At 37.2% G+C, this 14,523-nt stretch overlaps 1 protein-coding gene across 4 annotated transcripts in view; it reads left to right on the top strand.

Annotated features, from left to right (window-relative positions):
* Window positions 1–14,523, top strand: part of Senp6 (SUMO specific peptidase 6) — a 90,229-nt gene that overhangs the window by 25,454 nt on the left and 50,252 nt on the right. For 3 of the 4 annotated variants that reach the window (XM_059268281.1, XM_059268282.1, XM_059268283.1), the window contains 4 exons: window positions 239–384; window positions 2,006–2,110; window positions 7,524–7,544; window positions 12,690–12,760. In XM_059268281.1, the coding sequence (XP_059124264.1) occupies window positions 239–384; window positions 2,006–2,110; window positions 7,524–7,544; window positions 12,690–12,760 (343 nt within the window). The remainder of the gene's footprint in view (window positions 1–238; window positions 385–2,005; window positions 2,111–7,523; window positions 7,545–12,689; window positions 12,761–14,523) is intronic. The other variant, XM_059268279.1, reaches the window with a different exon arrangement.

Consider the following 14,523-nt stretch of genomic DNA (forward strand, 5'->3'; position numbering starts at 1 on the left):
CTGGGGATCAAACTCCCAGTTGCCAGACTCGGTGACAAGTGCCTTTGCTCACCTAGCCATCTTCTGGTTTTCTAAATGTGTAGCCCAGGCTGGCCTTAAAATTGTGATCCTGCTGCCTCCACCCTGTGTGCCATCCTAGCTGACTTGTTTTTAACTGAGTTGCAGGTGCTGTTGATAGATGACCGACCATGCACACGAAGTCCTTTATTGACTCTAACATCTGTGGATCTTTTTGCAGTTAAATCAGAGATCTGAAATTGTGGCTACTAGTTCTGGCGACTTCATCTTGAAGACTTATGTAAAACGAAACAAAGCCGACAGCTTTAGAACTTTGAAAGGCAACCCAATTGGACTTAACATGTTAAGCAACAATAAGAAACTGAGGTACATGTAAAAGTTGGATAAATTCTCTACAGATACAAAGATTGATGTGTAGATGCTTCATTATGGAGAAGGGAAAGACAGAGTTGGACACTGTGGCCAGAGGCCTTCCTAACCCTTTCTTTTGAATTTGTCAGTAAGGCCAGGACGTTGCATAGATTCTCTGAATCTTTAAAAAAATTTAAACACTCATTTATTCATTTATCTATCTATCTATCTATCTATCTATCTATCTATCTATCTATCTATCTATCTATCTATCTATCGTGTGTACACGTACATACATGTGCCATGATGTGCACGTGGAGGTCAGAGAACAACTTGAGGGAGTTGAGTTGTTCTCTCCCACCATGTGGGTCCTGGGATTGAACTCAGGACTTGGCTTGGTGGCAGTTGCTTTTACCTGCTGAGACACCTCTTTAGGAGATCCAGTCTTTAGAAATTATTTTTTATGTATTTATTTATTTTTGTGTATATGTGTGATGCATGCATGCGTGCACATGTGCACTCTATGTGGAAGCCAGACAGAATTCATTGTTAGGTGTTTTCTATTTCCAAACTTTTTTCTTTTTTGAGACCTGGTCACTGTGTGACCCTTGGCTAGCCCGGAACTCATTATGTAGATCAGACTGGCCTCCCAATTCAGAGATCCAAATCTACTGCCTCTTTCCCTGATTGCTGCTGGTTAAAGGGATGCACTAGCACGCCTGACCTACACCTTTTTTTTCTTTATTTTTTTCTTTTGAGACATAGTCCTCACTGAATCTTTAGCATGCTGTTTGAGGTAGACTGTTTACCAGAGAGCCCTGAGATGTCCTCACCATGGCAGTGTTGGGGCCCACATGAGGTTTTGCACAAAGATGCTAAGGATCTGATCTCAAGTTCTCATGCTCACACAGCTATCCTTTACTCCCTGAGCTGTCATTCAGTCCCTTTTGAGACTTGAATTAGGACTTAATTGTAATGATTTCTGAATAAAATGTGTTGCAAGAAACATTTTAGTGTATGACATGTCATACATTTTCTTTTATGTAGGTATGGAAAAAAATGAGTCACAACATGAGAAGTCTAAAGCAGTATAATATAGGTACTCACATTCACATACCTCCTGGTTCAGATCATCTCAACAAGGGTCTTGTTTTTCTCTTAGGATTTATTCCACTTCTTCAGATAAAACATTCCTTTCCTAGAGGCTATAGTAGTAAACTATTGTTACCCTAGGACTGAGCTATTAGTATCAGTAACATCCCATAAATGGAGTTGAAAATCACTCTTGTTAGAAATAGAAAAGCTATTCTATCACTATATAGATAGCTAACTAATATCTGTAAACAGCAGGTAACATTCGAGTTAGAATTAAAGTTTAGACTTTGGATTTCTACTCTAGTATCCTAGTTATTCTTTACCCTTGAGAAGGTTGGAAATACTTGAAAAGATATTAGGAAGTCTCCTAGTAGACAATTTTAGATGTTAATTTGGTTTGTCTTGTTTCAAAAATTATTTTAGTGCACAGTTTTTATGTGTGTGCATGCTCAGATTTTAAAGGGTTATTTTGTCAGTGTGTGAGCAGGTTTTTTTTTTTTTTTAATTCTGTTCAAACTGTTCTTTGTTTTTGAATGTGCAGTGAAAATACACAAGCTACAGCATTATGTTCTGGAACTGTGGTTCATGGTAGACGCTTCCATCATGCTCATGCACAGATACCAGGTGTCAAAACAGCGGCTCAGAGGTAAGGACCTCATTCTCTTGGACTATCATTCCCTCTTTTTAAGTATTCTTTTAATCTTTTAAAGATTCTTTTTCACCCCTTTCATGTGTAGAACTTGGCAGTTTTCCCTGTCTTTGAAGAGTTATACCTCCGAAGTAATTCATGACTTATTATACTTTTTTTTTTTTTTTTTTTTTGGTTTTTCGAGACAGGGTTTCTCTGTGTAGCTTTGAGCCTTTCCTGGAACTCACTTGGTAGCCCAGGCTGGCCTCGAACTCACAGAGATCCGCCTGGCTCTGCCTCCCGAGTGCTGGGATTAAAGGCGTGCGCCACCACCGCCCGGCTATACTTTATTTTATACTTGCTTTTTAGGAAGTCACACTTTTGTGGAGAATTTAAGATTAGAACCATTTGCTGTATTTCTTTGTAGATCTAAGAAGATATTTAATGAAGCTGATAAATATTGATCTTACTGTACTAACTTGAACTAAATTGACTTAAGGAGCAAAACTAATTTTTATTAGTTCTCTTGTCTTACAAGATTTCAGAGTATCAAGCAAATCCCATTAGTTTTAAGTGTTTGATCATATTACAAATTTAAGAGTTTACACTGATGTTGGAAGTACTGTTTCATCCTTAAAAAAGTGGTTGGGAAAAAGATTGATCTTTTAAAAGATTTTGAGCTTTTTCAGAATCTTTTAGAGTGTTAATATCTCCGTTTAATTGATTCTTAGGCTCTAGGATGTTAAACTATAAATACTTTATTATAACTGGTAACATTTATTTTTTATACACAATTTATATAGTGTTCTTTATTTTTAAAGTTGTTATTCATTAAAAAAACAATGTTTCAAACCTTAGAAACTTGCTCTATATGATGTTTATTTAGATTTACTACTATATATCTTTGACTTAAAATCTTTAAATGTTTCTCATAGTTTAAGATGACTACATGAAAACTTCTGCTTTTCTTAAATATGTTACTGTAGTTTTCATACAAGATTCTTAAGAAATTTAGTTCAATAGACAGAAGTTACTGCTCACTCTAAAAATTTGCTTTGTGTAATACAGGGTACACAAACAAATCAGACTCTCTGTAGACGAATTTCTAAACAGTCTTATTAAATAAGAAATACAGAGCCAAATATAGGGGTGCAAGCCATAGAGGTCATAGCAACAGCTGCCAACTAACCTTAGCACACCACGTTGTAGCTTCCCAAGAGAGCCTCTTCCTGTCTAACCTGTGCCTTTATTGCCTTCCTGTTCTGCCTTCTCATTGGCTCTAAGCCCAGACACATCACTTCCTCATCGCTGCCTGTCTATACAGACCTCCAGGTCTCTATGGTTGGTACTGGGATTAAAGGTGTGTGTCACCATGCTTGGCTGTATTCTTGACCGCACAGAGACTCTGCCTGCCATGTGATCGGATTAAGGGCATGTACTACCAATGCCTGACTTCTGTTTATGGCTCGCTATGACCTCTGATCTCTAGGCAAACTTTATTTATTAACATACAAGTAAAATATCACATTTCAGCACAGATAAAATATTACCACAGCTCTTTGGCCAATATGAAGCACTAACATAAGGATAAAAAATAAGACATGGTTACACAAAAAAATTAAAGTCAGAAAATTGAGTTGTGTTTTATACTAGGTCTTTACCTTATTGTATCTTTTTTTTTTTTTTTTTTTTTTTGTTGTTGTTGTTGTTTTTTGAGACAGGGTTTCTCAGTGTAGTTTTGGTGCCTGTCCTGGATTTTGCTTTGTAGACCAGACTGGCCTCGAACTCACAGATGTCCGCCTGCCTCTGCCTCCCGAGTGCTGGGATTAAAGGCGTGTACCACCACCACCTGGCCGCCTTATTGTATCTTTTATGTGTATTGCTGCTCACTTCTGTAAATGTTAAGATTTAGTTTTTAAGAGCTAGTGTTTATTGGTAAAAAAGTTGTTTTCTAAAAAACAGCAACCAGAATTAATTCATATTCCAAGACAATCCTGAGTCAAAATATCTTGCCAGTATGCTTAGGAACAGTAAAGGAAACTTTCAAGGTTCAGATGATCAGGACAGAGTCTGTCTGCTCGTGTTTGTCTCAAATTCCATGTAAGAGTGAACATTTCTTGTTCTATGACCAGTCTTCTAAGGAATTTTGAACCCCAAAGTCAAGTCATTGTAAGTTCTCAGTTTTATTTCTTCAAAAACAAAGGGATTTTTGTTACGTATGTTACGAAACAGGTATAGATGAAGAATAGTGTATTGGAAGACTAATATGGTCAAGTCCCACCCTCTAAGATCAATGAATAATGGTTAAAGACAGGAAGGTGAATAAATGAATCAGATGTAGTGGCATATGCCTATAATCCCAGCACATAGAATCAAGCCGAGGCAGCAAGAATGCCATGGATTTGAGGACATCTTGGGCTAGAGAATTTTGTGAGGGCTACTGTAGAGGGAGGCCCTCCACTACCACCCTGCCCCAGTGATGGGCTTAGGTGGAAGTTCAGTAGTTCGGATATGCAAATTGGCTGTGGAAAGAGCACAGCATAGAGCTGTCTTGTGGAGGATAGGACACAGCAGCCTTTGAGAATGTTCACAGGCCCTGAGTACATTGACAGGCCTGAAGGAAAAAGAACTCTTGATGATTTCTCTTCAATCTTACTTTGAAATTTAAGAACTGTTACCAGTTTGGTAGTTCACAGAACTTTTTTTGGAGAGAGTGATAGGGCTTGTTTTTGAAGTCAGTCTCAGACACTGTATTCTAGTAATTTGTAGTTTTTAAGGAAGATGGATAGTTGTTTTGCGGGGGAGGTTAAATATTACATCAGATTTGTATCATTTAAGGGAGATATTAACTTTATAATCTATTTTCATACTACTATTCCAAAAGTTATTTTATACATAAAAGATAGGCTCATACACTAACAGTGCTAAAGGAAATTATTGGAGAAAAATGAACTGCAAGTTTCAGAAACCTGATTACATTATGGCTCCACCCCATTTTTAAGCAGACTTTAAAACTTTTATAGTTGTTTTATTTATAATTTCACTTTTTAATCAATTTTTTTCTTAGCTTTCTTTTAAGGGTTGGTTAAGACATCTTATAAGGGGAAAATAAATGTCTTTAAAAACATGTGTAATCCAGTGTTGTGTGGCACATGTGTGTAATTCACCATGTAGGATCATGAGTTTGAGGCTAGCCTTCATTGAGACTTTTCCTCAGACACACACACACACACACACACACACACACAAACATATAAACCATACAGGAGAAACTGGGTCCTAGAATAAGCAAGATGCAATTATTAATGGATGGCTCAACCTTGGGAGACATTTTGAAATCCTAAATCAAGTCATGAATATCAGAATTAAATCAGTGTCTTATTTTCCTCCTTTTATTTTTACTGTTTTGTTTGAAGATTTATTTTTATTTTTTAACTATGTGTCTGTGTGTAGCTGTGTGCACATGAGTCTAAAAGTGCTCAGAGGCCAGAAGAGGGTGTTGGACCCACTGGAGTTAGAGCTGGAGGAGTTGTGTGTCCCTGACCCAGGAGCCAGAAGTCAAACCTGGGTCCTCTGTGTGAGCAGCCTCTGCTCTTAACCACTGAGCCATCCTTCTAACCCTCCTTTTCTTTTTAAGACCACCAGTACAGTATTAGTTAAAAGGAACTTTTCTTTGCCGTGTTGTATGAAATGGTCAAAAAAGAGTATATGTTGACACTTTCAAAGTCCTGCTTTATTAATAATAACTTCTACATGTGTAATCTATTTTTATATATACATATACATCCTCTGGTGTGAAACTTGATAATGCATACATTGAAGCTTCTTGTGGAATGCTGTGACTTGTAAATTAGTGGTGTGTGTGTGTGTGTGTGTGTGTGTGTGTGTGTGTGTGTGTGTGTCTGAGGATGGAATCCGGGGCTTCCACTCCTATTGAGTGGCATCCTCTGTCTCTAAAATGTACTTTTCTCAAAGATAAGGTGCTGATAATTTTACTTGCTGCCTCAGTTTATTGGGAAGAACCAAACCTATTTTTTTAAATCTTTTTTTTTTAATTAAGAAAAATTTTTCATTGATTTTACATACCAATCAGAGATCCCCCTCTTCCCTCCTCCTGCCCCCCAGCCTCTCCCTCCCAACTCACCCCACAAAACCTATTTTTTTTTTTTAATCTTTGTTCTATGTTCTACACTTTTTGTATTGTTTACAGGTAAGATTTAAAACTTCAAAGCAGAGTGTAAACTCTGTTCTCCTCTTGGGATCAGCAGTATGACATTAGAAGTGTCTCACTTGCCGGGCGGTGGTGGCGCACGCCTTTAATCCCAGCACTCGGGAGGCAGAGGCAGGCGGATCTTTGTGAGTTCAAGGCCAGCCTGGTCTACAAAGCAAGATCCAGGAAAGGCACAAAGCTACACAGAGAAACCCTGTCTCTAAAAACCAAAAAAAAAAAAAAAAAAAAAGTGTCTCACTTAGGTGTTCTAACGATTCCTAGGGCTGTAGCTTCCTGAGTGAGAGAGAAGCTAGGCTATGTTTGAACTTGGGTGTTTATATTTCCTTGACTTCAACAGGAATGCAATGTTAGCATTTTTCTGTCATCTGACAGATAACTTTTCTATAAGTTTTTAGTAGCAAAGAAGCTTTCAGATATATTAGTATAGAAAACAGCTTTAATGTGTCTTTTGCTTATAGGAAAGTTTCTGTCCTTTTTTTTTAATTTGTCAGATTGTACTTTTGGCTTATTTGTGTGCCCCCATGAAAGGAATGTAATACTGTACTTTTGAAATTTTGTTAGTTAAGTTTTACTTACAATTTTGAACATCTAATCCTTTATAGAGAGCAAGAGTTTCAGAATGTGAGTTTTGTTGTATTCTAAATTGAAGGCTATAATTTTACTCGAGTGACTGATGTTTTCTTGAGTTTCCATGAATTGTGGAGAAATGTAGAACTTTTATATGTTGACTTGTGATAAGTGATTATAAACCTAGGTTTTGTCTTGTGTCCTAAATAACATACAATATTTATTCTAAGACTGTTGTGCACTAAGAAACTTTTTGTCAAATATAATAAAACTGAAATTATTGGAATTTTTTATAATTTCCAGGAAATATCATTATTTCTTGAAAATGATATCTATGACTGCTATAAAATAATCTGTCATCAAATGCTTTATAGGAAACCCTTTTGATAATTTTTGGTTTTATGCATCCATATCTTCCTTCCAGTTAAATGTTTGGCTACTTAGACTAATTTATGTTGACCAAAATTGGGGGAAAAAAAAGCAATAGTTAACACATAGTATAATACAAAATAACACTAAAACAAATTGCTCATATTAATAGCTTTGCCTTGTTGACTGCGATAATTATAGCTGCAATGACATTTCAACAATCAGTCTCCTATCTTACATTTCTTTTCTTTTTCATGTTTTAAGCAATCAGGACCGAAAAGAAAGGTAAGCTTAATGTTGATGAAATTAGAACATGGGTGTAGCAGTACAATATCAATTTATATGCTTTGAACAATAGCCTAAATTGGAGTTCATCACCAAAAGCTTACTATTTTAATGAAAGGAAACCTATTAATAGTACATTGTGATATTGGGTGTGTGAATAATGTTTCAGTATAATTCTCAATGCATATATTATTGCATGGATGGTTATTGCATATTTATGTAATATCTGACTAATTTTCTTTAAAAATAAAAATTTCAGTGTCTTAATTGTAAAGTTGCATACAGTTAAAAATCACCAAAATCTTTCCAGCAGGACGACTTGAGTAGGCTGAGACATGAAGAGCAGGCGATCAAGGAAAGGATGAACTAAAAAGCAAGACCTGTCCATAGCCTGGAACTCACTATGTAGACCAGGCTAGATTTGCTAATACAGTTTTTGGTTTTTTGAGACAGCGTTTCTTTGTGTAGCTTTGCGCCTTTCCTGGAACTCACTCTGTAGCTCAGGTTGGTTGGCCTCAAATTCACAGAGATCCGCCTGCCTCTGCCTCCCGGGTGCTGGGATTAAAGGTGTGCACCACCACTGCCCAGCTGCTAATATAGTTTTACATGCTCTGTGAAATGGACTGGGAGACAGCTTTTTCTCACAGAATAATTCTAAATAAAATATGTAGATATTGCTGTCCATTGAGAGTGGGCTAAATTTGTTGAGTAAGGGGGAAAATGGAAGTTTTAGAATAGAGAAAACTGGTAAAGTTTACGTTAGGTAAGAGGCCAAGGTTGCCCATGAGTGGTGGTTGACAGCCTGTAATCTCAGTATTTGGAAAGCTCAGGCAGTAGAATCCAAGTTGTACAAGCTCAGTCTGGGCCACAAGAGACCTTTACGAAAGGAAAGACAGCCATCACTGCACAGAGAAACTGTCTTGGAGGACTGGGGAGGCTGGGAATGGGAGTGCATTCCTAATGCAGCAGTCAGGAGTGGTTAGTTGTACTACCCCAGAGCTATGACTCCAGCCTGAAGACTACAATTTAAGGAAAGTAAGATTATGGGTGGTAATTCGATTTTCTTATCAAACAGAAATACTTTTATATAAACAAAAAAGATCATTCTTGTGGGCAAGTGAGGGGGCACAGGGATAAAGGTGCTTGTCACTAAGCTTGACAACCTGAATTTGATATCTTGACTGCATATAGAAACATTTTTATATTAAGCGTAAGGGATTTTTTTTCCTTTGTTTTGTCTTGTTTTGTTTTTGAAGACAAGGTTTCTTTGTGCACCCCGGCTGTCCTGTGTGCCCCTGCCTTCTGAGTGCTGGGCTTAAAGGTGTGTGCCACCACCACACAGCTAAGGAATATTTTTAGGTCTGTATTTTAGTATCATTTATAGCAGCCGATTTTTCTTATTTGTGTAGGAAAACATGCAGGAAAATGTGAAAACTGTAGCTATAAAGTCTAGAATACAAACAAATATGTATAATACTGCAACACATTTTAGCATTGTGGGAATTACATGATATGTATGCATCCTCATTAGCAATGCATGGTAGTACAAACATCAAATTCTGAAGAGCACAGTTCACTAATGCAGTATATATGATTTATTTTTCAGAGTGTTACATAATTGTGGGGCTTTTGTTAATAATATTCAACATTTCACAATACTTACTGTTTTTGTTGTCCATAATTTAAAAAATAGGAAGCACAGAATTACAGTGGAGATATTACTATATTTGCATCAGGCTTTATTATAGCTATGTAACTATATGAATCATGAATATTTTAAGCTAATATAGTATAGTTAGGAGCCCAAAACGTTTTTTGAGGTGAAGTTTCATGTAGTCCATGATGACCTTTAACTAACTGAAACTGAGGTTGACCTTGAGCTTCTGATCCTTCTGCCTTTCCAACTGCTGGGATTACAGGCATGTGCCACCATGCTGGGCTAGAAGTTGAAAACATGCCCTTTCACAATTTCATACATATGAAGTATGAACTGATCACCCCCTCAGTATCTTCCCGTTTCTCGTTCCCTTCCTCTGAAACCCTGCCTCTTCCTAACAAGTGCCTACCTGTGTCTCCTTCCTTTCGTCCGTCCTTCCATCCGTCCTATTCCCTCTCCCCCTAGCATTTAATTAGAGTTGCTTGCGTGAGCATGGGTGAGGGATTTCTTACTTAAGCAAGGAAAACTTGCCACTGGCTGTACCACTAAGAAATATTACTGCCCGTTCCCCCACTAACCATTAACTGCTTATGGCTCCTCAAGGAGATGGGACCCCATGAGCTTCTTCCCATCCATGATGGAATATTGATGGGCCCACTGCTGTGAGTTCATGAGTGCCCTCTTAGAGCTAGAAAATAACATTTCACACCACTAATCCCCATTCTCCAGTTCTTACAATCGTCTACCATTTCTTCCACTATGTTCCCTGAGCCTGTGTGTGTGTGTGTGTGTGTGTGTGTGTGTGTGTGTGTGTGTGTGTGTGTGTATGGAGAAAGTGTGTGTGTAGATGTCATGTTTAGAGCTGAACACTCAACAGTCTCTTGTTCTTAACACTTGTTTCATTTATAAGTCTGCATTAACTGTCATCTACTTCAAAAGGAAACTTATCTGAACAAGGCTGAAGTTAGCAATGTCCTGTGGGTATAGACATAAATATTTAGAAGGCAGTTTGATACTATGTTTATTTGACAAACCAGCAGCAGTAGATCACCTACTATGACCTATGACCTCCCCAGTCAAGGGCTTTTGACCAGGTCTGTAATAGCAGGCATGAATTCCCTTCTTTGCAGAGGACCTCAGATCTAACCAGCAAGGAGTTGGCTATCCCAGCTTCATTCACCATTAAACCAGTGGGCATGTCTTGCTTGACAGATTGGTATTATAGCTCACAGGTTCATAATAAGATAGGGTCATTGATAATTTTATTCCTAGCCTTCTAAGAAGATAATACTTTCCTGTACTATGAAAGCTAGCTTGCAGGGCTTCTAACCCTTCTTTTTCTTTGGTCCATTGTCTTCATATATCCCAGACTGACTTGGAACTCTGTGTAGCTGAGATGACCTTGAACCTTTTTTTTAATGATTGATTATTATTATTAATTGTTTGTATATGTCTCTTCCTGTGGGTATGGGCACATGAGTGCTGGTGTCTTTGGAGGTCGGAAGCATTGTCTCTTTCAACTCTTCCAGGAGCTGGAATTATAGGTGACTCTGTGTGTGTGTGTGTGTGTGTGTGTGTGTGTGTGTGTGTGTGTGTGTGTAAGTAACAGAACTTAGGTCCTCTGCAAGAAAAGATTGCTTTTAACTGCTGAGCCATCTCTAGCCCTGACCTTGAATTTCTGATCCTACTGCCTCTACCTCTTGAGTGCTAGAATTACATACATACACACACACACACACACACACACACACACACACACACACACACACACAAAATACAGTTCTGGAATCAAACCCAGGTCTTTGTGCAGGCTAAGCAAACACATTCCATTCACTGAGTTAAATTTCCAGTTTTCTGTTTTCATAGTACCATTGCTACCACTGCATGAAAGGCGGGTCCTTTTCCCCACCCTCACAATTTATATCATCACAGATTTTAAAATCTTGGGAGAGTAGACATTGTTCACATGTTCCCGCTACTGCTCCAGTTAATGTTGCTGACACAGTTTGCTGGGATTTGATCCAAAAATTGTCATTTAGTAATTGTGGGGCTTTGCATTGGTTAATCAACTTTATTGTGCCTCAGTTTTTTCATGTATAAAAATGTTGATATATGTAGCTTGAAAGGTTATGAGAATAAGGAATTAATAGGAAACATTTTTAACATTAGTATCTGGCCCATAAGTATTCAGTGTTTGCTGATTACTCTTTCAAATCATTGCTGTCGCCTCTTTTAATAGTATTTTCTTTGTCATTTTTATTTTACTGCTTCGACTTTTATGTGGAAATATGAAACCCTTGAAAGAATATTCACTTGTGATTTATTTGATCAAATGAATTACACTGCTCTGAACTACTGAACACTAGTGTGAACATTTATAAATAAATGCTTATATAAAACAAGAGTATTTTTAGACACTCTTACCTAGGGTTGAAAAGTGTCTCTTATATCTCCTGAGTTAGTGCTTCTTTTTTCCTTATGTAGTGATTTTTCTCTCAAGGCTAGCTACAGAACATTTTTGTTCTTTCTCAAAATTAGTATACTTAGATAGATATACTATTTAGGGCACTTATACTGAAATTATATTTACCATGGTTGTATGTTGAGGCAATTGTGGTAGCTTATGATTGTATTCCCAGCACAAGGCAGGAGGATTGCCAGTTTGAAGGCAGCCTGTACTACCTAATGAGACTCCTTTTAAAATAATGATAATTGTGTATTAAGTTTGACAGAGTAGTTTAATATTTTAAGACAAGTGTATTTGTAGCCATAATGTCCTATGGCAAGATGTCACTTGTTCTATAATTGACTTGTATGACACATTTTTTGCACTGAGTTTAGCATTGTCAAATTCAGACTTAACATTAATTCCTTTTGGTTCAATATTCATTTTACTCATTGATTACTTTTTAAATAATGAAAAACATGCAAAAAATAAAAATTGAGTTGTATTCAGTTGGGTAATTTATTCAAGCTGATGTGTGACAAGTCTTTTAATGTGATTTTTCATAAACTGGTTAAAACGCAATTTCAAGAGAAAAAGGTCTAGATTTTGCATTTGAGTAGTAAACAGGTAGTGTCCAAAGTTATTGCTTTAGAAGCCAGCTAAAGGTAGTTAGTACCAGTTACTGGAGGCTCTCTTCCATCTGGCAGTTTGAGACCTTAAACGAGGCACTTTTTCTAAAAAAATATAAAAAAAAAATTCAATTAAATGACTGCCTTGAAAAACCAATAGTTTGAATTTGTTTATTGACTGTGTATCCGAGCAGTCCACTATTGTGGCTCTGGTAGATTGACAACTTTATAACGCCACTGCTCTCTAGCTGTAGTTTTATTTTCGTAATGCAGTTTATTTTATAGCATCACTTTTTAGCAGGACAAGGTATGGTTTCTCTGAATAAATTATTGTAAGTAGTCCTTTGACTTTGTCACTTTGAGAACTACATTATTTCCTATTTGAATGAAGTCATACAAATTTCCTTTTGTAGGAAAGAATATCCACCTCATGTCCAAAAAGCTGAAAACAACCCTGTAATGTTAAGTCATGTCCAAGGTGTAGGTAAGTGTACAATTTTGTTTGTTACCCTGGGAAGGGCTTTGAATTCCTAAATGAGGAATACAAATAGAGAGAATATAGATACTAGCTTTAGAATAGTGTCCAACATAATAGACATAATATTGAAAACCATACTTTATGACAGATTTGAGATTTTTTATTTTAAACTGTGGTCTTATATAGTGAGGATGGTTGCACAATTAGGTGTGTACAGTTTGAAATCTTTGGATTATGTTACATTTTTGTTAAAATCCAATTATTAATTATAGATTATCCATAGCTTTAACATAGTTTTATATTAGATTATATCAGTTTTTATTAATGCAAAAAACAAAAATGTATTTCATCATCAAATTGGTTTTCCTTATGTAAAATAGTGATTTGATTTGATTTTATTTGAATGGGCACATGGGGACGCATGTCATTGGGCCTGTGGAGGTCAGAGGACAGCTTTGGCGTGTCTTCTTCCCCTCTCTCCACCTTGTCAAGGCAGTCTGTTCTGTTGCTTTTGCCGCACTGTGCACTCCAGAGTAGCTGGCCCCTGAGCTCCCAGGCAGCTCTCCTTCCCACTGTGTCCGACTGTAGGAGTGCTGGGATTACAGATGGACACACTCAGGTCAGCTTCTCTTCTGTGCAGACCCCGGGTATAACTCCAGGGTTGAGCTTGCACTGCGAGTGCTTTTACTCTTTGAGCCATCCTGCTAACCCAGCATTCTTCTTCTGTTTATTGTTTTGAGATCAAGGTTTCTCTGTTGCAGGCTATCCTTTAAGTTAAATCCTCCTCCCTTAACCCCTGAGGGGGATGGAACTTACAGGTGTGTGCTGCTAATTTAAAATAGATGCTTTTTTTTTTTTTTTTTTTTTAAGAATTGTTTTTGTTAATTTTAACTGGGGTGGGGTTGGGAGTGGGGAGGCATATGCAGAGGCCGGAAGCTTCAAATCCTTAGAACTGGAGTTGCAAAATTTGTGAACTTCCTAACATGGGTGCTGGGAACTTAGCTGTGGTCCTCTTCAAGAGCAATCTCCACAGCCCCTCTAATGGATTTCTTAACATGTAGCCTCCTTGTTTACAGACAAGGCTTTGCTTGTTTTTAAACATGATGGTTCCTAGTGCCGAACTTTTGTATATGCATTAAGTATACCTCTGTTGCATAAGTTTTTTAACGTTTTCATGCTCAGTTTCATCATTTCTCATTATCTTGTATTCGTTTTAATTTGGATTATACTTTGCAATGCATTGTTATGTTAATCAATTGAATTTAGCAATAATGACCATCTTCAGTGTCCACCCTGTTATACTTTTATTCTTTATTGAACACTGACTCCATTCTACTTAACTAAGTCAAATACATTGTATTTGTTATGTACCTATGTCCTATTTCTTGTGGAAGATCCCTCTAAATTCAGATTTTTACCTCCATTTTGTACAGAAGAACAAATGGTGCCATCAAAGCATTGAATTATTTGCCTAGACTTAATAGAGCTAGCAATGGCAGCTGGCTTGAAACCTGGGTCTGTTTAATGCCAAATCTCTTACTCAGTACAAAGTTGCTTTGACCTTCAGAGAAGAACAATACAAATACTATTTCCATTTGACAAATGCGTTACAGAGAGACGAAGTGATTAGATCCTCTAGCAATACTTTAGATGCCATTTAGCCAGTCTGTTAGAATACTTAATGTTTATCCAACGACACTCGGTAATATGCAACAATATTCATTCAGCTGGGCATTGTAGCATACACCTTATATCTCAGCACTCTGGAG

The sequence above is a fragment of the Peromyscus eremicus genome, chromosome 7, assembly GCF_949786415.1.
Source record: "Peromyscus eremicus chromosome 7, PerEre_H2_v1, whole genome shotgun sequence".
NCBI classification, from domain to species: Eukaryota; Metazoa; Chordata; class Mammalia; order Rodentia; family Cricetidae; genus Peromyscus; species Peromyscus eremicus.